Source organism: Pleurodeles waltl, chromosome 8 (assembly GCF_031143425.1).
Source record: "Pleurodeles waltl isolate 20211129_DDA chromosome 8, aPleWal1.hap1.20221129, whole genome shotgun sequence".
NCBI lineage: Eukaryota > Metazoa > Chordata > Amphibia > Caudata > Salamandridae > Pleurodeles > Pleurodeles waltl.
In genome coordinates, this window is record NC_090447.1 from 1,489,587,264 (window position 1) to 1,489,612,421 (window position 25,158).

At 41.4% G+C, this 25,158-nt stretch overlaps 1 protein-coding gene across 4 annotated transcripts in view; it reads right to left on the bottom strand.

Moving 5' to 3' along the window:
* Positions 1-4,079: 4,079 nt before the first annotated feature.
* GSK3B (glycogen synthase kinase 3 beta) overlaps positions 4,080-25,158 on the bottom strand; it is a 376,205-nt gene continuing 355,126 nt past the window's right edge. For 3 of the 4 annotated variants that reach the window (XM_069202693.1, XM_069202692.1, XM_069202691.1), the window contains exons 10-11: positions 11,670-11,768; positions 4,080-6,476 (exon numbers count right to left, since the gene is read on the bottom strand). In XM_069202693.1, coding sequence (XP_069058794.1) covers positions 6,409-6,476; positions 11,670-11,768 — 167 coding nt within the window. In that variant the 3' untranslated portion in view covers positions 4,080-6,408. The remainder of the gene's footprint in view (positions 6,477-11,669; positions 11,769-25,158) is intronic. The other variant, XM_069202694.1, reaches the window with a different exon arrangement.

Consider the following 25,158-nt stretch of genomic DNA (forward strand, 5'->3'; position numbering starts at 1 on the left):
CCCCAGAGTCTCTGTAACAATGACCCAACCCCAAACAGACATTTTTATCATAAAGGCAGACCCCTGAAAATGTTGATGTGTTGCTGTGCTTTTACATTCACTGACACAGGGACTGGAAAAAGCCCATCAATAGATGTTAAGAAACCTCTCTGAAGGTGAAATTCTCTGTTACTGTTTTCCTCAAAATGTTTCTTTATAAAGTAAATTACCAAAATGAAGACTGCTGGAAATGTTATGCACGTTTACACAATGAATCTAATTCATGTTTCTAAAGAGCGGTCCTAAAAGTGACAGAGCTTTGGTTTTAAACCAGAAAGAAGGCATCCAGATCATGCTGGAGAAGGCTACATCTAGACCAAGCCATTGGCTGGTGCATGCTCAGGTCTGTGATAGCAAACCTCCAGATGACTGCCTAACGGCCACTGCCAACTTGTTAATGGCTACAGTATACTTACTCTGCACCACCGGGGCCAACCCAGTACTTTGTAACAATGGAAGATAAACTGTGGATGGGGGTGGGGGGTTGCGCGCTTTAAGTTCAACTCAATCCTGGAGACTTGGAGGGACTGCCACCCTATTCAAAGGCTGGCCAAGAATTAGAAGTGGATGCATGCTGTACATGGGTTAAAATACTATTGCTCAAAAAATAATGCCCACCTTGCCATCACTGACCACAACATGTTGAGTGCTGCCTATATCATGGACGTGAGGCCTTGTAAACAGCTACCTTTGGCTTTTGTATGTACACAGAAATATAATGTTTTGATTTGAAGCACTGCCAAACTTGTACAAAATACAAAATCAATCAAAAATGTTCTAAAAAATAAAGGACCTAAAGGAAATAAATCTTCCATACATTTAACTCCCATTGATTGTAAAAATGGTTTAGTTCAGGTTTAGGAACCACAAATGTGAGAGGATCTGAAATGTCTACAGCTCTGGTCATATCCCTGGAAGCCTGTTTCATCACGGAGAAAAAATATTTGGCGCTCTGCCTGTGGGGTTGTGCAGTAAAGCGAGCTAGAGACACGGGCCTGGAAACAGTCAGCTTGGGGCAGAGAGGACTGTAGTGAATACAGCGAAGAGAGCTCAAAGAAGGACAATTGGACAAAATGTACACTCACCATGTTTATGTGGGTCTTTTGTGGTCCTACAGAGAAAGCCCAGGTCAAGCACAAGGGAAGTCACAGGTTCTTGAGCCACAAACACTTCACTGTTTGGGTAAAGTAATCCCTCCATGACCAATGTCTCTCTTAGAAAGAAGCCGCCCTGCAAGCCTTTGAAGAAGCCCACCAAGGAGAGGCTTGAGTACCCTTAACTTTAAAAACTACTTACAGAAAATACAAAAAGTGGGCAACAATATGAAACCTGGACAAAAGCGACACATTAACAGCAATGGTTGACTCCTATATCTGGAGGTGGGTTACTTCTTCCTCAGGCTGTTAGAAAAGGCAGCAGCAAAAATCTGTCAGCGCAAATGTCAGCTTGGACTCAACGGACACATGGTCTTCCTGTGGATGTGTGTTCAGAAGACAGCCATTCAAAATTACACAAGGGGGAGGGAAAATTAAAAATACAAAAACATCTTTTAAAACTAAGGAAAGCGAAGGCACTCCAAACTATATAGATATAGATACACTGTACATTGCTTTCGCTATTGTTACAATAATACAGGGTGGAACCTACTGTACAGAGTTAAATAATATGGCTTAAAAAAAAGTTCTTCTTATGTATTAGAAAATAAAACTGTCCTGAATGGTAACTCCTCACTAACAGTTCCAGGGTCTGCATAATTATATACAAAGAAGAATAACAAAACGCAAATGTAAATCCCCACAAATATTACATTAAGTAGTAAGACAATGTACACGCTTGAATTTGGTGGGGAGCTTTATATATTTACAAAGCGCTGTTTCGTCTTTCTCTTGCCAAGGGCACAGACCGAGGCAGAATAAAATAATTTGCTGGTCCCTGGTAGAGAGAGAAGAGACAGGATAACCTTTACACCACCCCCTCAAGCAAAATTAAAGCCTTACAACTCCGCCCAACAAAAAAAGGACCTAAAATCATACACAAGTGAGGTTTATAACAAAGTTGGCTATACAGTGAAACCTGTACTCGAGAACATGTCTTCACAACATGTACAGGGACACAGACCACTCCAATAAATAATACAAAGATAGCATGCCACAAAAGGCTTACCGGATCCTAAAAACACCCAAACACACCATACACAATGGAAACACGTGCGGAGGAAGAGAAATCCATGGGACTAGCGAGGCCCATGCAAACAGAGGTCACTCTTGTCTTTGCATCACTGGCAAGTTAGGAATCCAGTAAAAATGCAACCCATGCAAAACCTATCCTTATCACGTAGATTCCTTGTAAGTAGAAGGCCAGCACCTGCCACCAAACCAGCATCTACAGAGATTGCTACATACAGACTGCCAATAAAAGACATTCTCCAAGAAAAATATACCTGGCCATTGCAGACTGAGCCTTCTAGACACCTGAACGCCAACACAACTCCTGGTCATATAAGGACACTTGGCTAAGGCGGCTGGTTGGTGGAAAGAATAATTAACGATAGAGTGAGCACTGTATTTGCGCTTAACAGATTTTCAGCTGTATATGGTTGACCAGAACACCACCAATGAGCGGAATAGTAGTATGTGATCTGAGGGGGCGAATGTACGAGCAGAATAACCACCCATTAACCGTGAAAGAAGTCTGTCTCCTACAGAAGCGTGAAATGACTGAGACCACACAGCTCATTCTCTGCACTGTGCTACTGACTTGGGCAGGCAGACTGCCAACCCAATATACTTCAACGACCGCTTTGTGTAGCTATACATATTCACATAGCACAGGCATCCCTGCTTCTCTGTGCTCCTGAAATGCAGGACACATAGGTGATCACACAATAACCACTGAAGAACAAGCAATATACCTGCAGCAAGAGACCCTGCCCCTGTGGGCGCTAAATCCTATCACCCTTCAACACCATGAACAATAGAAAGGACAGAGAGCACAGGCTCGGTCCACAGGAAGCAGCAGTTAGATGAAGCTGCAGTACCTTAAGTTAAACAAAGAAACGTGAACACAAACTGCACGTCTAAAACCTTTCATCACTGCACTGTAGCAAGGCTCAGCAGGCAATAAGGAACTACTCTACAGAGATGCACATACTTCATTAGCCAGGAACAGGGGCTTGTCATCATGCTTTTCCAATACTGGCTCAGCCAAATTCTAGTTTTTCGGTTGCCACCAGAATCAAGCGCTATTGGAACTAGAACCAACTGCAATTCTCTAGGGGTAGAAACAAGCCAAAATGAATAAAAAGTGGAACTAGAAAACCTGGCCTCCTCGAACGCTGGAATTGTCAGGTGCAGCATTTCCCTCAGTCTCTGTATAAAACAAGGGCACACAAAGCCTTAATGATCAAACATCATTTGCCGCTTGGACCAAGCAACTCTGTAGTCACCACCTAATATCTGCAGACAAGCATAAAGTGAATCTATCAAGTGAAGAGGAGGGGCCCCTCTGAATGTTAGCTCTCTGCTAACCCAGAGTGGGATGAACTAGTTTGGCTGTGGACTACTGGCCAACAGATTGTTAAAATTACCCTGATACAGTCACCTTCTGCTTATCACTACGAAGAGACACTACAATCCACAGTCATGGGAAGAACGTCTAAATAAAAGCACTGGTTCGTTAAGCGACAAGGCACCACCCACCAGACTGAATTCATTGCACCATACTCTAAACCTATTTCCAATTTGCCAGTTTTGGTTAATTTTGCAACAACAATCTAAATGTGTTTAGGCCAAAGAGCGTACACTTGTAGTTGTGAGAATGTAGTCATAAATATGAACAGGTTAGTATTTCAGACTGGGAATTCTAGGAGAGCACTCTCCGCGGAACACCACGCGGTTTCTCTAATAAATGAGAGGGGCTTCATGAGGCCCTCCACCAATGGAGTCCCAAAAATGGGCGTGGCTATTATATACATAAATATGTATGTATATATGTATGCCTTTTTTGCAAACAAGTCCATAAAAGCCATCAGGATACATAAGTGGTTATATCATGTAGATGCATATATTTTTATTCTACCAATGACAGATTTGCGCAAGACAGCATTTCACATGCAGCAATAAATAAAAGTGATAAAAACAAGTGTGATGCTGAAGTAAAATTAAATACAAATTCTGAATTTAAAATTCAACATTGTATATGTAATTTCCAAATGTTCTCAAGAATAAAACATTTAACATAAAAGAAGCCTGTAGAGTTACAGTTCACATTGTAAAAACTGAGGAATTGACTAAGCAGCTGAGGCACATTTCACAAAGTGCTTTGTGGTTGGTGAGCACACTGCCCTCTGTTGGACACAATGGATCAAAATAGAGTTTAATGGCCAATTATCTTTCAGCATGGCGGCTTGAACTTGGGAGTGATGTTTGCTACAGTCAGCAACATTGGTACTTTAGGATAATCGGTGATACTGACTGTCTCGGATGCTTCCACACAAGGATTACAAGACAGCCTTGGGACCGAGGGTACCAGTGCCTACACACGAAGATCAGCAGATAACTGACTCCGCAGGACAGTGCTACATGACTGCATTAGTGGATAGCCATGGCCTGCACAGGTAGCTTGTACCCGAAGAAGATCCTTCGCTTCACAGCTAGGTCCAGAAAGCCGATATCCAAGTGACACCTAAAAATGAAATGGTCTATACTGCAAAATTCCTGACATCTTCCCTGGCTGGTCACCGTATAACCAGGACCTGCAAGCACAGTGGCTACTGGTGAAGATCCTCTTCCTAGGCTGTACGTTACAACGCCATTCACCGATACCCGGAGGGCACAACCTAAACTATTCAGAAAGGCTTCTAAATCGTAGACTGAACAAACATGCTGTAGCCATGGGCTGCACAGCTGTAAGGCCATCCAAGATAAATAATGAGCCTGTGACGAACACTCAATATATTCTGAAACTTCTACAAAACTCACATTGCCTAGTTGAATGAGGACAGTAAAATAACAAAAGTGCTCAGAGGAGAATCAATTTGCTGCACTGATGTACAGAGGACCTTAAGTCAAATATATTTGTCAAGAACACTGCTTCTCAATGTTGGAACAAGCTAGTCCTGCCCTCAAAGGACTGGTTGGTCAACAGTTTGGAGCAGGCTATTTCCTAAAGTTCGCTTCAACAGTATGGCATGGAAGAGAATGTTGTTTGCTTTGTAAAGAGCTCCATAAATGTCTGGACATGCTTGCATATCTATGGAACAGACACAAGCATAACATATTGCATTATATAAAACAAGCAATGGGGACAACATGGTACATGAAGGTATTTCAAAGAAATAAAACATTTACAGTGGAGAACCTTGATAGTATGAGGTGGCACAATTCAGGTGTTTACGGTCCAGTGTTTGAAACAACTTTAAAATGAATAAAAGATGTAATTCAGACAATTGCAGGCTGCATTACTTCTTCAATGCAACCACTGCAGACCACTGGATTACCACATGCTAGCGAAGATCTCATTGATGAGCAAGGCGTCCCTGACAAACAACCATTAGAAATTGGTTTATCCACCCATCTGCAACCTTCCAGCAGATCCCCACTGGAGGCCCTTTAGGTTGATCACCGACAACTCAAAGCTTAGTGGCGTAAATTGGGGGGTGGGAGGGGATTATGTGTTCCATTTCATGACTCTTCTCATCTTCATTTCCCACCCAGCCAAACTCACATTAAGAAATAGAACTACCTACATTGGACTATGTCAGCTTTGTTCACCTACTGTGCTTTTTATTGTTTGTTGAACTCCCAGATGTCGTACTGTACATGGACAAAAGGGACGGACTTCATTTGGGGAAGAGGCAAAAAGGGAAGTTAAAAACAGCGTCAGGTAAGATCAACAAGTGTGCCTGTTTCTCTTTGCTGGGAATGGTGGACTTGGGGGAAGCGAGCACGAGGCAGGACCACCATAGTCCACAGCCACTCACCCTCCCTGTAAGGATTGTCTCAGGAGAAAAGCGTATGGCCTGGGGCTTGTTCCTCTTTGGCTCCAAACCAGACTTTGTCCTCCCCATCCACTCACATCAACATCCCCACAGATTCAGCATACAACAAAACCGGCTTGTATTTATACATATTTTACAAGGTTAAATAATAATAACAACAATAATAATCTGTTTTCTTAAAAAAAATGGAACCACTAAAATGAGCAGGAAGGGGGATTTTTTTCTCCATTTTTTTCAGTTTTGCTTTTTAAATATTTTCTCTCAAAATGTGACCAGTGTTGCAGAGCGAGACTCAAAAACTGGCCTTGTCCCCACCCTCCAGTCCTTCCAATCCCCGTCCCTCTGATGTGCAGCTGCGGTTCCGGAACTAATCAAGTTGAGTTTGAGGCGGATGTTGAAGCAGTATTGTTAGTCTGACCACGATCAACTGTATTTGAATCTGTAAATTGAAAAAATGTTTATTAACAATAATATTTATGGGGACAGGTGCAAAAACATTTTCAGGCACTGATGCTAGATGATACCGTACAGACATTTTGTTCACTTAATTCAAATTTTAAGCAACCAAAAACACCTTTCCAATTGATCAGATGCGTTAGTTGCCAGATGGGTGGTGGGGTAGCACTCATTCACCTCATGATACATGCCTTACAGGCTATCTTTTCAAGTATAAGCAAGGGTGGGCAGCAATGCTGCGTACGCTGTGGTCTAATATGCATTCACCATTAGTTATTTTCTGTTCTTTGCTGAATTGACTATTCTGTTGGGTCTTCCATGGTCTAGTAATTTACAAGGTTCTTTTCTTTAAACATTAAAAACACACCCTTGATACCATTCTTTAGGGGTAGGAAAGAGCCTTTTAACTTGTTCGGCAGAATTTCCAGAAGCGTATGTGGACTGATTCAGGAATTTAATTCGGAAACGGACCATAATAACCACTTCATAACAAGAGTGCCTCTTTTTTTGTTTAAGTGCTACCATGAGTACCTGCTGCCTTTGGTTTTGGTCATCGGGTAAACTAGAGTTTGTTGGGTAGTACATACAGACTGTGTTTTGAAATGTAATTGTGTACAGGCTTTATGGCTGACCAGATCTGTATTAACATTTTCTTGCCAGACTGGTTAAAGAATGGCTTTATTTTCTGAATAGTATTTCTGCACTTAAAACCAGGGGAAGACGACAGAACTGATAGGCAGTTCCATCAGCAACAGACAGGGGGCCTTCTGACTCTCAGATTATGGCCTTTCTTGAAGTCTCAATACGCATCTAGAAATTGGGTTTCGGAGAATAATATGCAAAATGTATTATGGTCTTCTTTAAAGCGTCCTTCAATGATCTCAGTTTTGGGGGTTTTGAGGCATGTTTTGCCTATTCAACTGCCAGAAAGTTAAGAGTCTTCTGTTATGCTCAGCGGTATTCCGACTGGACCAACCGGCGTGAACGTAAAGACTCATTTCTGAAGGTACTGGAAGTTATCAAACCAGGTACAACCATAGGATGAACCGTAAGGAAGAGATAATACAAGTTTGATTGGACTTGGGTAGCTTGCACAGTTACAAAGGTATTCACCAACTTTGAATGAGAATGAGACACACCAATTCAGGGAGTGGTTTCAAAGATGGAATACAGGAGAGTATAGCCTGTGCAGTGAAACGAATAAGGCACAAATGTTCAAAAACATACGAGTTGAGTAATGAGGTTATAACCCATCACATTGGTAAAAATGCTGGTCACAGGTTAGTTCTTCTCTGAACCAATTTCTTGCTGGTATACATTTCTGTGTGAAAAACACACGATATAGGATAATCTTTGACACCAGGAAGTGCTTGGATTCAATTACTCAGAGGTGTCAAAAGGTTAAGAATTGAGTGGCAACCAGCTGACTCTGGCTTTCAACCAGAGAAACTGAAGCACTTACGTGAGAAAAGTCGTGCATGGTTCGCAAGCCCCGGCATTGCTAGCCTACACAACTTTATAGGCTTTCCTTTAGGAGAAACAGAATAACTAGACAGTGGGGTAAGTAGCCATTGTTTACATCAATTCTGCAATAGTATATATTCGCTGCAGACCTCCTTTACATGGCTCGGCCCACAGGCATCATAACAGTGCGCAGTCTATGCAATCTCGGGCTACAGACTCCCTACTTTTCTTTGTCTTCAAGAGGAAAGCTCAAATCCTTCTCTATTATAGGCAATGAAAGTTCAAGTTAAAGGCGCACATGATTAAAGAACACTACATCACGATGTGTTAACAGTCGACAAACCAGCTACCTCCTTATCACTCCGACTTTATGCTTGACGTTGACCCTGTTGGCACTTCGCTGCCTCTTGGCTAGGTTCACATTACAAAAATACCACATGCCTACACACAAGATACAACCACTTCTCCGCAGGGAGCTCTGCTTCTCAATTCAAGTCAAATCTCATCTCCCAAGGGGCAGAGTAACCACTGTTACCTGCTCAAGCAGCTAAGCAAGACGAAAGCATATAGTGACTGCTATAAAAATTCAATTACTATCCTGGCCATAGAGAAATTCCTGGGACACAAGATGGCCGCATGAATTCCAAATTCAAGAATGCTTATGGAGATGGTCGTCAAATGCAGCTGTGAACTCGCTTCGAAGACATCTCGCAGTGCAATAATGACACTGCCAGCAATACACAAGTGTAACTGTCAGATAAAATACCAAGGGTACTTCTTGTGGAGTGTGGGGAATTTATGGCAAGACGTAGGAAACTGCAAATGCTCTGGTCTAGCTAGTATTCCTCAATGCAATGGGAGTGATACCTCCTACTTTTTACCGAGATCGACTACAGGGAGTGCAGAATTATTAGGCAAATGAGTATTTTGACCACATCATCCTCTTTATGCATGTTGTCTTACTCCAAGCTGTATAGGCTCGAAAGCCTACTACCAATTAAGCATATTAGGTGATGTGCATCTCTGTAATGAGAAGGGGTGTGGTCTAATGACATCAACACCCTATATCAGGTGTGCATAATTATTAGGCAACTTCCTTTCCTTTGGCAAAATGGGTCAAAAGAAGGACTTGACAGGCTCAGAAAAGTCAAAAATAGTGAGATATCTTGCAGAGGGATGCAGCACTCTTAAAATTGCAAAGCTTCTGAAGCGTGATCATCGAACAATCAAGCGTTTCATTCAAAATAGTCAACAGGGTCGCAAGAAGCGTGTGGAAAAACCAAGGCGCAAAATAACTGCCCATGAACTGAGAAAAGTCAAGCGTGCAGCTGCCACGATGCCACTTGCCACCAGTTTGGCCATATTTCAGAGCTGCAACATCACTGGAGTGCCCAAAAGCACAAGGTGTGCAATACTCAGAGACATGGCCAAGGTAAGAAAGGCTGAAAGACGACCACCACTGAACAAGACACACAAGCTGAAACGTCAAGACTGGGCCAAGAAATATCTCAAGACTGATTTTTCTAAGGTTTTATGGACTGATGAAATGAGAGTGAGTCTTGATGAGCCAGATGGATGGGCCAGTGGCTGGATTGGTAAAGGGCAGAGAGCTCCAGTCCGACTCAGACGCCAGCAAGGTGGAGGTGGAGTACTGGTTTGGGCTGGTATCATCAAAGATGAGCTTGTGGGGCCTTTTCGGGTTGAGGATGGAGTCAAGCTCAACTCCCAGTCCTACTGCCAGTTCCTGGAAGACACCTTCTTCAAGCAGTGGTACAGGAAGAAGTCTGCATCCTTCAAGAAAAACATGATTTTCATGCAGGACAATGCTCCATCACACGCGTCCAAGTACTCCACAGCGTGGCTGGCAAGAAAGGGTATAAAAGAAGGAAATCTAATGACATGGCCTCCTTGTTCACCTGATCTGAACCCCATTGAGAACCTGTGGTCCATCATCAAATGTGAGATTTACAAGGAGGGAAAACAGTACACCTCTCTGAACAGTGTCTGTGAGGCTGTGGTTGCTGCTGCACGCAATGTTGATGGTGAACAGATCAAAACACTGACAGAATCCATGGATGGCAGGCTTTTGAGTGTCCTTGCAAAGAAAGGTGGCTATATTGGTCACTGATTTGTTTTTGTTTTGTTTTTGAATGTCAGAAATGTATATTTGTGAATGTTGAGATGTTATATTGGTTTCACTGGTAATAATAAATAATTGAAATGGGTATATATTTTTTTTTGTTAAGTTGCCTAATAATTATGCACAGTGATAGTCACCTGCACACACAGATATCCCCCTACACAGCTAAAACTAAAAACAAACTAAAAACTACTTCCAAAAATATTCAGCTTTGATATTAATGAGTTTTTTGGGTTCATTGAGAACATGGTTGTTGTTCAATAATAAAATTAATCCTCAAAAATACAACTTGCCTAATAATTCTGCACTCCCTGTATAAGAGGGCGTGCACAACATGCTCATGTGGTGTATGCAATATGGCAGGTACACGGATGAGCCAGCTTTGTGTTAGATGAACATGAGCCCACTTAAAGGCTCACCACTATGGCAGTGCTGGACATAGTCAACAACGAAGACACCTGCCCACCACATATAAAAAGTAGCACAAGAATAATTTGACGCATTCCACTAGAAAAACATAGCACAGTGGAAAAAAAACAATTTAACTTTACAAATGTTCTAGGACGTTGCACCCTGGCAAATCAGTGTGTATTTCCTTTGTCTGTGACAACCAACTACCTTTTTAAGAGGTGAAGCTCATGAGATATTAGCAAATGCAGCACGGAATAACCAAATCAGTGGCCACGTACACCACTTGAAGGGGTGGACCTGATGGAAAGGAGAACATGAAGAGTTCACGCTATGGTGACCAAGCATAATGGGCAGACCAGCCAGAGGGAGGAGATCATATCTGAGACTTGGTTGAATGGGAGAGTCGGGCAGTTGGTTCCAGGAAAAGTAAACACACTGGGGGATGCAAAAATACCTGCATTGTGATTATGAGTTGAGACAACAAAGGACTTTCAGGAGTGCTGTCTGGCGAGCCAGAGAGAAGTGAAAGGTATCTATTGCCTGGCCCCAACAGTGAATTAGCTGGCCTTGTGGTGTTATTTCACTTGGCACTCCAAGAACTGGCAGCATTGAAAGAGGGCAAACGAGCAGACCACCCACCACTCTGTTTTCAATAACCTACACAAGAGAAACTCACTGGGTCAGTGGCTTGTATTAGAGATTTAGAGGATGGCTTTATGAACAAATGAGGCACTGGGGTTCGATTTTACTTCCACTATTTCTGTTTCTCTACAACAACATACAGGGACAGATACAATAGGTTAGGAGAAATTTCATTAACACAACTAAATTACAAATGTGCATTCAAGCCTGATGCTAAGATTTTCCTAGTCGATTCTTTACACAATTTGCTGAATCAAGTTTTCTTCCAGTGATGTTTTTTAGGTATGGGAAGTAAACAGCGCCTTATTTTAATGTGTGGTGATTACACGTAGAGGCACTGCTTGGCATGGCTAGATACAATCGTGTTTTGCATCAAGGTATTCTGCAGGAACCCAAAAGTAGGTAGCGGGGGCAAAGTAAATAGTGGGCTATTCTTAATGCAATCGCAGCTAAAAACACAGACGTAAACTTGTGTCTGTTCTTTCCTCACTTAATACAGAGGGAAAACACATATCTCACCTGCTGTCGCTGTAGCATTCGTAGGGGTTGAAGCAGCAGCTTGATTACGAATATGGGCAGGGATCAGGATGGTGGCCAGAGAGGGGTTGCTTGATAGCTCTGGGGAAGAGACAAAACAGTACCCACCTATTAGCTTGTAATTAATGCCCACTTTAGATTAGAACCAAAAATAATAGATACAGGAGCACTAATGTTGGGCGCCATGATGGAGAGTTTGGGACCAATTAAGAGAACACTGAAGCTCAGGGCAGTTTGTGACCATCTTAGCACACCAGCAAAATCCATCTGTCTCCATTTACAGTGTTCACTCAAGTGAACACCGAATCAATTTGTTCCTCCAGGTGAGGTGGGAAAGGTATGGCAACCACCCATCAGTCCAATGGTCGTAGGAGTATCTGACATCAATTAAAGCGGCATCAAATAACATTTTTATTATAGCTTCATAAATGTTCTAACAATTTGACCATACTTAGTTGCATGGTTTCAAGCATGTTTTCATTGTTTAATCATCAAAAAATCTTTTCATTTACAACAAAAACCATAATCCACTTAATTTATTCAACATTTATCAAACAACTGCAGCACAAACTTTGTTTTACCCGGGATTGTCCTTCAACAAAGCTCTTCTGCTCAATCACTCTGGCTCTCTTTCTCTCAATAGTTTCTCTGAATGGACTCCTCATTACATTGCTTCTGCCACCCCAATCATCCTTTTGCAGATAAGTTATAATTGAAGACTGGTGCAGCACCTTTATTAATTTCCTCTGCAGACAACCTATTTGTCCGAATTACAGGCTGCCACTAAGATGGCCCAGCAATTTAATCATCTACTCTTGGAACAGAGACACCTTTAACACTCACATTTCTTTACGTACATACTGGCTGGACTGACTAGGTCTTACATAAAGTTTGAGTGCAGAAATTGAGTATGATCAAACTTGATTAACATGTATTCTGCAGTGCTACGATACAGCAAAACTACAGAAACATGCGCTACTTAGAAAACAAGTTATTATCCTGGATGCCTGCCCAGGTACAATATCAAAACTTCACAACTTAATTTTCTATTTCAGTTGTCTTGCCTCTTATGCCTTCAACCATCCCACTGGCCACTAACTTAAACTTGATTTTTAAGTCTGCTTCTGGTCATGGTGTCCTCCTTCAAACATTCCTCTCCTCTGCTCACATTCCTATACTTGCCAATGCTTTTAGAACCAAATATTTTAATCTCAAGTCCATGACTCGGCTCCTTGAATCCCCTCTCTCCCTGGTCTCTAAAGCTGTACTGATAAGCATCTTCAAAATTCTTGGCTTTGCCCACTCTTGTTCTTCACTAGGGTCAATGGATTCTTATTTATCAAAGAGTGTGCATCATATGAAAATCTATTCATGGACTCACTCCACAGTCAACCATATGAGCTCTCTCCATTCTGTCTGTATCATCCCACTTTGTGCATCCTCTTGTTTCTTATATTTCTCCACTGGAATATGTTCACCATTCATCTTTCTTCCACCTTTGCATCCTTCCACCACAAGCACTTAACCTCCCTTTGGTTTTCCTTGAAACCCTGTGACTCTACTGAGCTCTTTCTTTGAAGCTGCTACTCCTGTGTTTTTTCTATGATACCTTCAAATTAAATAAGTAAATATACCATTTATGAAATAACTGAAGTACCCACACACACAGTTTCCCCCTAGTATGTTGTTCTGCATAATCATGATAGGACAAGATAATTTAATTTTGTTCTTACATGGAACTAGAGGAGGGTTATTCCAAAGAATCACAGGTTCTTCAGTGTGCAAATGACAAACATCTGCTGTGATCACCGAGACCTAACCTTGGTCACTGTTCATCTGGTTCAAATGAACCTTTAGATAATCTCTCTTTTCGCTTGGCTTTGTAACATGAGACAAGCACCTTAAGAATTTCCGATGTTTGTTCATTTCGAATTACACAGATTGTAGTTAAATTCCAAATTCCCAGGTCTTTTCTTTCCTCATAGCCAAGCCAGTGGAATCACCTTAGTGTTACTACTTAAAGGGAGATACTACTCACTTGCGGTGATGAGCTCCTAATAGTCTAATGTAAACCCTGTCTCCCATAAGTGACATGGAAGAAGTAATTGCTTAATAAGGACACACAAGAACTAACCATAATGGCTACCTCCTCCTTAAATACATTGTTAGAGGCTTTGTCAATGAGCTACGTGGTTATGATTTGTACAGCTTTTTTGGAAGGTTCTTCAATTAGCTCCAAGACTGCACAGAATGGGGACACTGCATTCTGATCCTCTGATTCAGAGCTGGCACTAATAGAGCTAATTATGTGTGAAAGATATGATTTGTGTTGACGCAGCAGGTACCCCGCTGATTCAGAAGAATGGCAGCACATAAATGATCTTTAACAGTAATGAATGTACAGCAATGAAGCACATGAGATTTAAAGGTTTACACAAACAGAACCTCCATGAGGATCTGTGTGCGAGCCCTTCCATAAGGGATTATCATTTGTTAGCATGGTGGAAGGCACAGCAGAGCATTGGCGACTGGCGTATGTGGGCTAAAGAATTACGGAGCAGTGTGGAGAACATGAGGACAGTCTTGAAAAGCACTTCCCATTCCAGGCTGTTTTTGGGTGGTAAAGCCCGGAGGCCAATGCCCACAGCGCCTCATGACTGAAGAGTTTAAAAACATGAGATGCTTACATTATTGGGGAGTTCATGGACTCTTTTGAGGAGGGGCAATCAGAGTGTTACAATTCAGTTAGGTGGAGCTAAACCTGAAGCACAAAGATATGCTCTACCATGAATGTTACAGATAAAGCACTTAACCGGCAAACTCAAACATGAACTTTATGTTAATTTGTTGCCAGAGCTTTTTTAGTTTTGGGGGATCTATTGATACTAAATTGAACAATCTTGGAACAAAGAACAATATAACAATAGCAAGCAATAATTTAGAAATATCAAAGAGTAATTGTAACTGTATCTGTTCCTTTTTTTAAATTAAGTTTAACGCTCTCCAGAAAACTTTGAAGAGTTATGCTGATTGGTTGAAAAGCAAGATTCCAGAATCCCAAATTAGTAATACTAATATGATGAAGCGAGGTGTAGTGACTCAGAGGCTAGTGATTGTCATGATGCTAGCACTCATCATGATGCCCAATCAAGTACTTTTTCTGAATGCAACATTAAATTTAACACCGAAGAACTTAAGTTAATCTTCGGGGAATGCCAAAGGGTGACTATCAATAACTGCAGCCTCCCTAGTCAGGGCCACTGTTGTAAATGAGGAGTTTAATGGTCAACAAAGGTAGACACTGCATAAGTTAAACAAGATTACAGATTCCTCACTTTTACTAGTTTGTAGAGACTCAAGCATCTGTCTATAGATCTAATATTTATCCTTTACGTTCATAAATGAGGTGAAAGTTAAGACATGCTCACATTCCTGTGACGCATTGCTGACATGCAGCCCCCTCCAGGAAACCCTAATAAACAAAGCAACGTCCATTGCAGACTTCATTCTTTAGCTGATGAGGCTAGGAGTAGCAGCTCCTGGACATGCGACAAAGAAACATGCACAAGATAGAGGGCTCCTCACCTAAATTATCTCACACAAAAGTGATAGTGTTATCTACATGACGTGAGGGAACAAATCTGTTCTATAAACATCTCTGATCATGAACCCCTTAGTCTTGGAAAATATTTCTAGGACTAACACCAACGAGGTCATGTACTTTAGTGTTTATTACTTTTGCAAGTTATTTTTTTTTTATTTTATTTTTTAAAAGACATCAGCATGTAAAGTAGAACAAACTCTTGACCTTCGTAAGATCCAAGAGAGGAACGGGAGGATATATTATAACCTGAAACAATTTGCGAGGAATCTTGTTTCCCTCGATGATGTAAATGTAGCTGTCTTAAGTCTCCCACCATCTACTTTAGTCGGGGAATGAAATGACACGACAAAATCTTTGCCTGATCTAAAAAACTCTGCCTGGGGATGTGAGCCAGTGCACATTTGAGAAGGGGCATGTGATAAGTTTAACCATGTAAATATCCTAAAACAGTTATAGGGCAAGCCAGATCTAGAACATTTAACAAGAACAAAATTGTGATGTGAACTTCAAAAATGTACGTTCCTTTTCTCCAAATGACTCTGAGGTCATTACGTTTACAATAAAAGTGCATGTTGCCAATGCTAAGTAGGGCATTACTTTTTTCTAGAACTACCCAGATCCTGAAATTCTCCTTGTAGGGAAAAGCAATTTGTGTAGCACATATATTGTGAATAAGGAAAAAGGAAGTTGTAACTTAAAAAAAAGAAAGAAAGAAAAAACCCAAAGCCCTGGATTAGGAAAGACACAAGCCATGGCAGCTGCATTGTTCATGGAATGCAAAATTTGGGAAAAATATTTTGGTGATCCTCTACGTGAAGATGAGGCAGTAAGACACTGTTCTTGGGTCACCTCAGGTCTGGACACTCAGCAAAAATCGTTCCTAATGATAGTTTAAACAGCTTGAAATTTGGCGTTCCATAGATGCTCTGCTCCTGGAGATTCTTTCCTGGAACTTGACTAGGCTTCATAGTGGTCTCAAAGAATGGGATTCATTAAAATAAATCTTCATTTTAATATCGGTTGCAGAGAAGATACCTGGGCTGACATGGTTTTATGGGTTTAAGTTAATACGAACTGTGGTATCTGCTTCCCACTCACTTAAGCATCAACAGGTCACTAAGGGCCAAGTCATTTATATTGTTACTATCTCAAATATTAATAATTTGCACCTCTTGAAGAAAGCAGAGAATTTGCAAGTACTGAAACTAGAAGGTCACCACAAGCTCCATGTCTGTTAATTGTAAATGTATGCATCAATCAAGACACATTCTAAAGAAGACACCACCTGAAGGCCAGGCTTAGGAGCATTTTTCTCAATTCTTTACGGTATAAATTTAACTGGTGATTTAAATTTACTTCTAATACGGGCTTCCTTTGATGCTTATACTACTGAGGAGTCTTACGATTTTGTGGGATTCTCCTCTTGTTCCATCCTGTTGCACAGAAAAATATTTAGGTGACTTTCTAGTAAGGTCTTTACCTGTTTCAATATTTCCCTTTGAACTGTAGGTTCTCTTCGGATTTTACAATCTATTAAACTCACACCCCTTCATATAGAGCAGCGATGTTGGACTACACTTTGCATGCAATGTGCACTTGTGCCCTTGCTATTGTGGCACCTGCAATTCCCACCAGCCTACTGCAACCTGAAATCTTTGTGTATGATCCCTGAAGCAATGGAAGGAAGCCCCCAAAAAGTGGTTCGAGTCGGTTCGTTATACTTTCTTTTCTTCCTTGATGTATGGCTGTTCGAACAATCATTATTTCCCTGGTGGGTGTGCAGGAAGAACTGGAGAACCAGAGAAACACTTGGAGTCAATGATGACCTTGTCCTAAAACCATTATACCTTTGGGTAAAGGAAGTTAATTGATGCCAGTAGCAAACTAGGATGGAAAAAGCTTGACTTTTTGACTTGTTTTACACAGGTTTTGACTGCTGGGGTGTCTGCGCACACCAGGAGCACTTCTCTCGCAATGTCTGCTTTATTCCTATGAAACCAATTGGCCATCATAAGGGTCTTCTGTGGACACTGTTTTATGACTGTTAGCTCAGACAGAGGTCCCCCTGCATTGCATAGGTCTGTGCTGCTTGTATGTCAAAGATGTGTGTGGACAGAAAAGTGCACATGTTGCTATAGCTACTGTGGGTTCAATTTTCTGTACGTGGCACCTTTGGTGATGCCGAAGAGGGAGGTGTGGAGGAGAGAACAGGAAGCATCTATATATTGCAAGGCTTCCCCAGGAAAACTCCAGGGATCTCCTAGCAGGTGAGACAGAGAAGTGCTGCTGAAATTAGGAAAGGAGGAAGATGCCCCTTTGAACCTATGGAGATGCCCCTACACAATGGTTCTGTGGGAGACGCTAACCTTCACAGGTTAACAGGTAGTTAAGTGAGGAAGCCTCCCCAGTCTTTGTGCTCCTGAGGGGCAACTCCCAGCTCCCCCATACTTTCAGCCTCACACTTGTCATAAAAGTCATGTGTGTGGAAATCACAAACGTGCAGAACTGAAGAACTGGTCATGGAATTGAACTGCTGGAATACACTAGGTTTGCAACTTGGGTATAAAGTTGATGCAGAGACTTCCAATCAGTGTCCTACCATTTCCTGACCAGAGACCTGTCATCACAGACTGGGAGATTTCTTTATTGCGCCACGTATGGGATACTGACTGCTTACTCCCCTTGCCAGGTTCAGGACCAGTAACCTGGGGAAAACTAGCTTAACTTGCAAGCAGTGATCCTGCTTTGAAGGAAAGCGCTAGCTGACTGCTCACGAGGGACAATGAAGGCATCTTTGTACAAAGTCAATGCTGGTCAGAAGAAGCCAAGGCTGTGAAGGGCAAGGGGAAGCAACCCCACTATTGTGGCATGGGATGCGACTCACACTGAGAAGCTGCAAGAAGTTCTGGAGGCCCACACGTGTATACAGAAAAGAGGTCAAATCGACAACTGTGCTGAGGGTGTCCAGGTATGAACGAGGAGGAAACTTCCTACTTGCGACTAGTGCCAAGAAGTACTGAAGAGCTAACAAGTACCCCACTGTCAGATACGGTCAGACTTCCAAGAAAGACTAAGTGCAGAGAAAAGTCAAGATCAACACGAGGAGTATCACGGCTGTTTGTAAGGGATGAGGGGTTAAGACTGGGCCCAAGGGAGACCCAAGCAGCAAGTTCTTCTAGACCAGAAGATCTTCAACCCCAGCGTATCTCTGACTGACTAGTGCTGGTGTTGCTGTGACTTAGCAAAGATTGTGTTTAAAGGATGTTTTATCTAATGGAATGACTTACTTTAGTTTATTTTCAACCATTAATGACCATGATTTAACCTCGTCCCGTCGTCTATTTGAATGTGCTGAGCTGTCCTTATTTATAAATATGTGTCTCGCAAAACACTTTCCATTTGAGGGTAATTTCTGGTTTGAAACTGCCACACTGATAGCACCCGGTGTGCGGAGCTCATGTTTAATCTTGTCGAGTTAGTACCTGTAACAACGAATAGTAGTCACAATTTCCTTTTTGTAACCAAATATATTTCACTGCATCTGAAACGTTCAGCTCTTCTCTCGGATCTAAAATGTTTTGTACTGGTAGACTGCAGGACCTGCTATGGAATCAAATGTATGAGTTCAAATTTTGTAAGTCTAGCAATGGTCTTAGCAAGAAAGGTGATGGTGCACCTTCCCAGACCTTTCTACCAGCACACTCATACTGTTGACAAGTTGGAGGCTTTCTATGAAACCAATTTAATAAATGCTGGCAAAGCCAAAAGGTCTGACTTTGATGTCCTACTGCAAGCAAACTGCATGTGTGCCTGCCTGGGACTCCTTGAGTTACTAGGTTAAATCCAGACCTATTTGCTTTGCCATTGTTTGTTTCAAGCAAATGGATTGTGCGTAGGTGTCTATGCATGTGTAAATGTGTGCACATGTACGACTTGCACACAATTCCTGACTAAAACATTTAGAAAAATCCTGCAGCAGTGAAAAATAATTACATGTGTTATTCAATGTTTGTAAGAAATCAAGAACTTAATTTAACAATTAAGTGTACTGTTGAAATGTAAAATAGTCCTGCAAGCACTGCATGGGAGGAGGTATAATCCATCAAACAGCCAAATGGATGAGGTGAGAGGGAAATAAGACTCTGAGCAAAGCCAAAGCCCACTCTGTCTATATTTTAAGGAACTGGTAACAATGGTTCTTACAGGCAGCTGCACTGTAAGCTAGACCTAATAAAAAGTCAAGAGGAGACTGATCAATGTTTACGTCTCAGCCAGAGGTAAGGAACAGAAGCCGAGTTTTAGCACGTGTTCCACACCCACATCAGACCTGCCAAATGTAGTCTAACGAAATCCACTGAACTAATTACAATTTTTAAGGTGCACTAGGTACGCAAAGTCAGCATTTATCTGTGTATAATATAAAACAGAGATGGCTGCAGCTTATGCATTTTACAGCTAATCAATATCCTAGACAGAAATCAATAATGCTGGTTTTTAACAATTTAACTCCGCCTGGAAGCTGCAAGTCAAAACATTTTCTGCCTAGCTTGGCACCTTTCAGGCAGAGGAACAGCTTCAAGTACTAATGATTTGCACTTTCAACAATTGGCAGCATTTCTTAGCTGTGAACGACACAAATAAAAGGAGAGTAATAGTCTAAAATCATGAGACATTGTCAATCATTATCAGACTGAAAAAGCAATGCCATTTCTTACAATCGTAATCCAGTCAGTCCCAGAGGCGAGACCACACAACAAACCTAAAAACCTAAGACTCAGGACAGAGAAAAACGCAGTTAAAATGGTGTTTTTTCACAAAACTTTGCGATTAATCTTGACATTTTAGGGATTTCTGAAATGTTGCTTTAATTAGGGCATTCTGATGGCATTGCAGAGTGCGGATATGTCAACGTGTCTTAAGCAGCGGTTAGCTTGCATTCACTGTTAGATGCGTACAAGAGGACTGCTTAGAAACAAGGTCCTGGAACTGTAGTCTGAGAATCACCCAAGCCATGCACCAGACTCCAAACTGAACCCCTATTCGTCTGGAGAACTCATTCCACCTTCAAGGACCTCGCAGGAGTTTCAATGATGCGCTGCAAGAGCGGTCCAGATCGGACTAGAAGAGAGATGATGGTTCATCGTCGCAACAAAACGAACGTGGGAGCTTTGTCATTTACATGAACTGCTAATAGACAGAAACAGAAAATTCTAACCTGAAAACACCCCCCCCATTGAACTCCTTTGTTTTTTTCTACAGCATCATATTGTCAACTGCCATTTTTTATTTAACCGTTCTGCATTTTCAACTTCAGGTGGTCTGGAGACTAGTTGAAGAAACAGGGGATCTCTGTTTACCCAAGTCGAATTTGATGATCTTGGGTGACTAGAACCTTTGGCTTAAAACATTACTGGCACCGGAGACTGTTCAAGCAAACCTAGAGATTCTGGGCTCCAACAAAGCGTTTCACATTAAAGGATATTATTTAGATCTACTTTTTGCCATCGTGCAACGCACCAACTTTTGGTAATTCCATGCCACTGTTATCGTCAGATCACTTCGCAATCCTTTTTCAAACCATTGCTCGTCATGTAGAACAACACAGAGCCAGCAACATAAGTAAACAGAAGGTGGACTGCTACGCTATTGGGACCCTGATTCATAACTTAAGACCTCACTGATTCCAGTTGTAACTCCGTGTCTGAGATGAATAAGTCAACGAATTACTCCTTGTATGGAACACATTTCTATAAATAGTTTGTATTCCATTATTTCGTTGAAAAACAAACGATCAAACACCAAAAATGACCTTTGATTTGTTAAATGGCTGCCATTAGAAAGCGTGTTTGGAATTCACCTCTGGGACAACGTTTCCTGACAGCTTACAGGGACTATATCTTTATCTAACTTCCTTTTAGCTAAAGGTGAAAATAGTAACAAAAGTTCGTATAGAAAACAAATCCGCTTGAAGGCTGCCTGTCTCAATAACAGTCCGAAACAATACAGCTCGGAGCACTCAGTGGATTCAGAGCGGCATCAACTGAATGGGAGGTTTTAAGAGCCCTCAACAATTGTCAGTTTTTACCCAGCGGCATGGTGCCTCCAGGACCCAGTTAATTCACCACAGATGAGTGACGTCTGCTGATGTGACAATCTGGGTTAGTTTTCAGGTGCTACCAGATTAAATGCTGGACATAACTGCAACCATCTTTCACTACATACAGCTACTTTAATTTACAGAACTGTACACAAAAAGGCATTCCAAGCTTTTCAACTCCATCTTTATCTTCTTCACTGACAGTTTGCATTGCTTAATTAAATCCAATGCTTCAAATAACCCCTTCTGGTAGATGATCTCATGATTTCTGCTCATCACCCTGCAAGGTGAGAAGCTACAGCTAAATCGACAACTCATTTACTCCCAATCCTAGATCAGTCTGCACACTACACTTGCCATTCAGTAACAAAAAGAGGCGCACAGGTTTTTTTATTTCTCTAAATTAACTACTGGGTATTAGGTTAGTTCCCGTTTCTAAGGTGCTTTTAAAGATGGGATGTTCATCCTGATACATCTATACTTTTCTAGAGTGCTTTGGCCCTTAGGTAATGCTAGTTGAGCCCTTTTTTGTACTTTGCAAGTACTTACTGATCAAATAGGTCATCGCTTATATTCAAATTTACTGCACCTAGAGGCGTTTTCTACCTGATTATAGGAGTAAAACGTATTGATTTATATTTCACTGTTTTACACAACACAGCAATTTTCTTTAGGCCACTTTGGAGCTCTAGCACTGCGGAATGTCAGGCAAAATTGATCTCCAAAGGCACCTGTGCTGAGCTACTGATCGGATACAGGTCGTCTGACGAGAACACTGTTAAGCTCAGGTTAACCTTTGGATGATACAAGTATGTTTTCTCACACGTGCTCAAGCCCAAAAATAACAAAAGAATTGTTTAAGAAAGAAGTACCAATAACCCCCAGATAAATACCAAGCCGCTGAAAGGAGGGGTAGAGTTGCAAGCCTCCTGGTTTTAAAGCTTAATCTCTTTGGGGCCAAGCATGACTCCCTTTCAGTTCCAGATACATGGATAACACAGAAAGTGTTGAGGTCTCATTTTAAAGATCTCAATGGCAGTAAGCCCCTTCTCCATTTACTAATCTCGGTCTTGTAAACAACACTAAAGGTAGTCTTCAATTTGGTTTTAGGTTAAATTAAAGAATGGATGAAGACTGATTTTGAAAATCTCCAATGGATAGGTTTTAATGTAGGAATTGATATTCTGTTTTTAGCAGATTACTCAAAAACAGCTGTAAACCTGCAACTACACTACAGTTTCTGCACTCTAAAAAAAATCACTTGCTAGTGGTTGTATTACCATGAAGGTTTAACTATTAGATCAGTGGCATAACAAATCTTGAAGGGGGGGGTGAAGCTACAAGGTACATTGAAGGCCCCCTCTAGTCTCAACCAGGCATTAACAGACCGGGGTAGTGTGCTGAGGGGGCAATGGAGTTTGGGGGCCTCTGCACCAAGGGTGCTGCGGGGGCCTTTGTTACCCCACTGCACTAGATTATCTTTTTGTGGGAGATACCTTTGATTAATGTAGTTCTACTTTTTGTAAACATAGCTGAGTATTTACTCTAGGCTATACATGTTCTTCCCTCTCTATGTGTGTATATATATTCACTGAAAAAAACAAAGGTTACAGGGCCGTTAAAGTTAGGTTCTGAATTTATTCAGACAAAACCATAGAAATTCAGCAGTTATAGTTAGAGTTCTTTCGAGTAATTAAAACTTGCTCACTCTAAGGTAACTATAACTCGCACCCTTGCCATGCATAGGTGTCTCATTATTAATTTTATTGCAAATGTTCCAGTGAGGATAGGATAGATGGCATAGAATAGGTCATCAATGATATAACATGTGGAATAATTAGCTGTGAATGGCGAAGGCGTGAGTTATAGTTACCTTAGAGTGCAAGTGCATTGAAAGCCACCTGCTTTTTTTTTTATTGGGAACCAGTGGTGGTCTACAAGAGCATTTGCTGCTGACAAAGACTTTGGCATTTTCTTAAGACCACGTACAGCAGCATTTTGCAAAATCTGAAGTTTTCTGAATACCGTTTGTCTTGCTCCAAAATAGAGACAATTACAGTAATCGATCTTACACATAACCCCAGCCAACATTACAGATTTTTGGTGCTCAAAGGGAACCTAAGGGAGCACTTTCTCTATAGTCTTGAGTCGAAAGAAACAGGAGGATGAAAGCTTTTTAACCTGCTCCTTGTAAGATAACTCTGTGTCAAAAAGGATTCCAAGGTTCCTTACTTTGGGAGTTAAGGTTGGACGTGATCCCAAATCAGGGGGTCACCAAGAGTGGCCCCAGAAAGTGGGATCTTTGCCAAAAATGAGCACTTCCGTTTTATCAGAATTGAGTTTTAGAAAGTTTGATGTCATCTAGGCAGCTATCGCATTCAAGCAGGATTTGAACCTCTCAGCTACCTCTTCAGCATTACCTGGGACAGAGGTTACAATCTGTGTGTCGTCAGCGTAAACTACTGAAGCAAATCCATGGAATGAGATTGATTTGGCCAGAGGGGCAACGTAAATATTAAAGAGGGTAGGGCTGAGCGATGACCACTTGGGACCCCACATGGGAGGAAGAAAGACCTAGACTGAAAGTCCCCAAGAGCCACTGCCTGATCTCTTTCAGGAAGCAAGGCCTGAAATGTAAATCTGGCTAGTCTGTCTAATAAAACAGAGTGATTAACCATATTGAATGCGGTGGAGAGATCACGCAGGATCACTGCTGTTCTCCCCCTATTATCCTTTATTGATCTAATTTCTTCTGAGATGTCAAGTAAAGCTGTCTCAGAACTAAAATCGGGTCTACAGCCATGTGATGCATACATATATATTGAGATATATCCATATGTACATGCATACACATACATATGCATACATACATATATAGGACTATAAAACATGAAAACTATTTAAAGTTGGGTGTAATTTGGTTCAATACACTTTGACAAATTAAATGTTTTTAAATAGTGTTTTACACACTGCAATGGTTTTATTGAATCATGCACCTAAGTTTTACTCATTCAGGACTGGGACTCTTTAATGCCTAAATTGTGAGTCTGAAGTGGGCTTACCTAAAGAATGATTAATTACATGTGGCTCTATCACCAGTAAAGAGATTTCAAAGCTTAATAGATGGTCATGTTGATACGGGTTCTAAAACACTTGTAGGTGTCAAACAGCCCATCCAAGTTTTTTGCCTTTGCAGTAATAGGTTGTGGGCTTCCCAGCTGCTGTAGCCTTTTAAAGGTGTTGGATTTCTTATCTCTTCTCCAAACACCACAAGCTTCGTCTGTGTTCCATTCCAAGAAATCTTTCTTGCAATCAGTGATTGAGGTGTAATTGGGATACCCAGATACACTCAACTTTCACAATTTCAAAATCACAATTTGTGATTTTGAAAATGTTCAAGTTGAAAGTGTATCTGGGTTATCACCATCATACAATTGAATGGGTACCCTATGATGTTCAAGAACCTGTGCTTTGAGGAGCACATCCAGACTGAATACTAAAAGTGGTGAGAGTAGGGTCTTGCAGTCCAGTCTAGAGCCACTACACAGCTTTCCACCTGTCCCAGAGCCTGCTCAACAGTACTGCAACATAAGCTGTGTAACAAATGGCAGAGGGCAAGCACAATCACGACTGCTGATTAACTTCTGCAGTGAAGATATTCACTGCAATATTGAACAGATTGATTTCAGTGTCTCGAGTGAGTAAATCTTAACTGTCGGAGAAATATGGTGGTTTCCACAACTAGTTTTTTTAGGTAATTTGCTTGGATT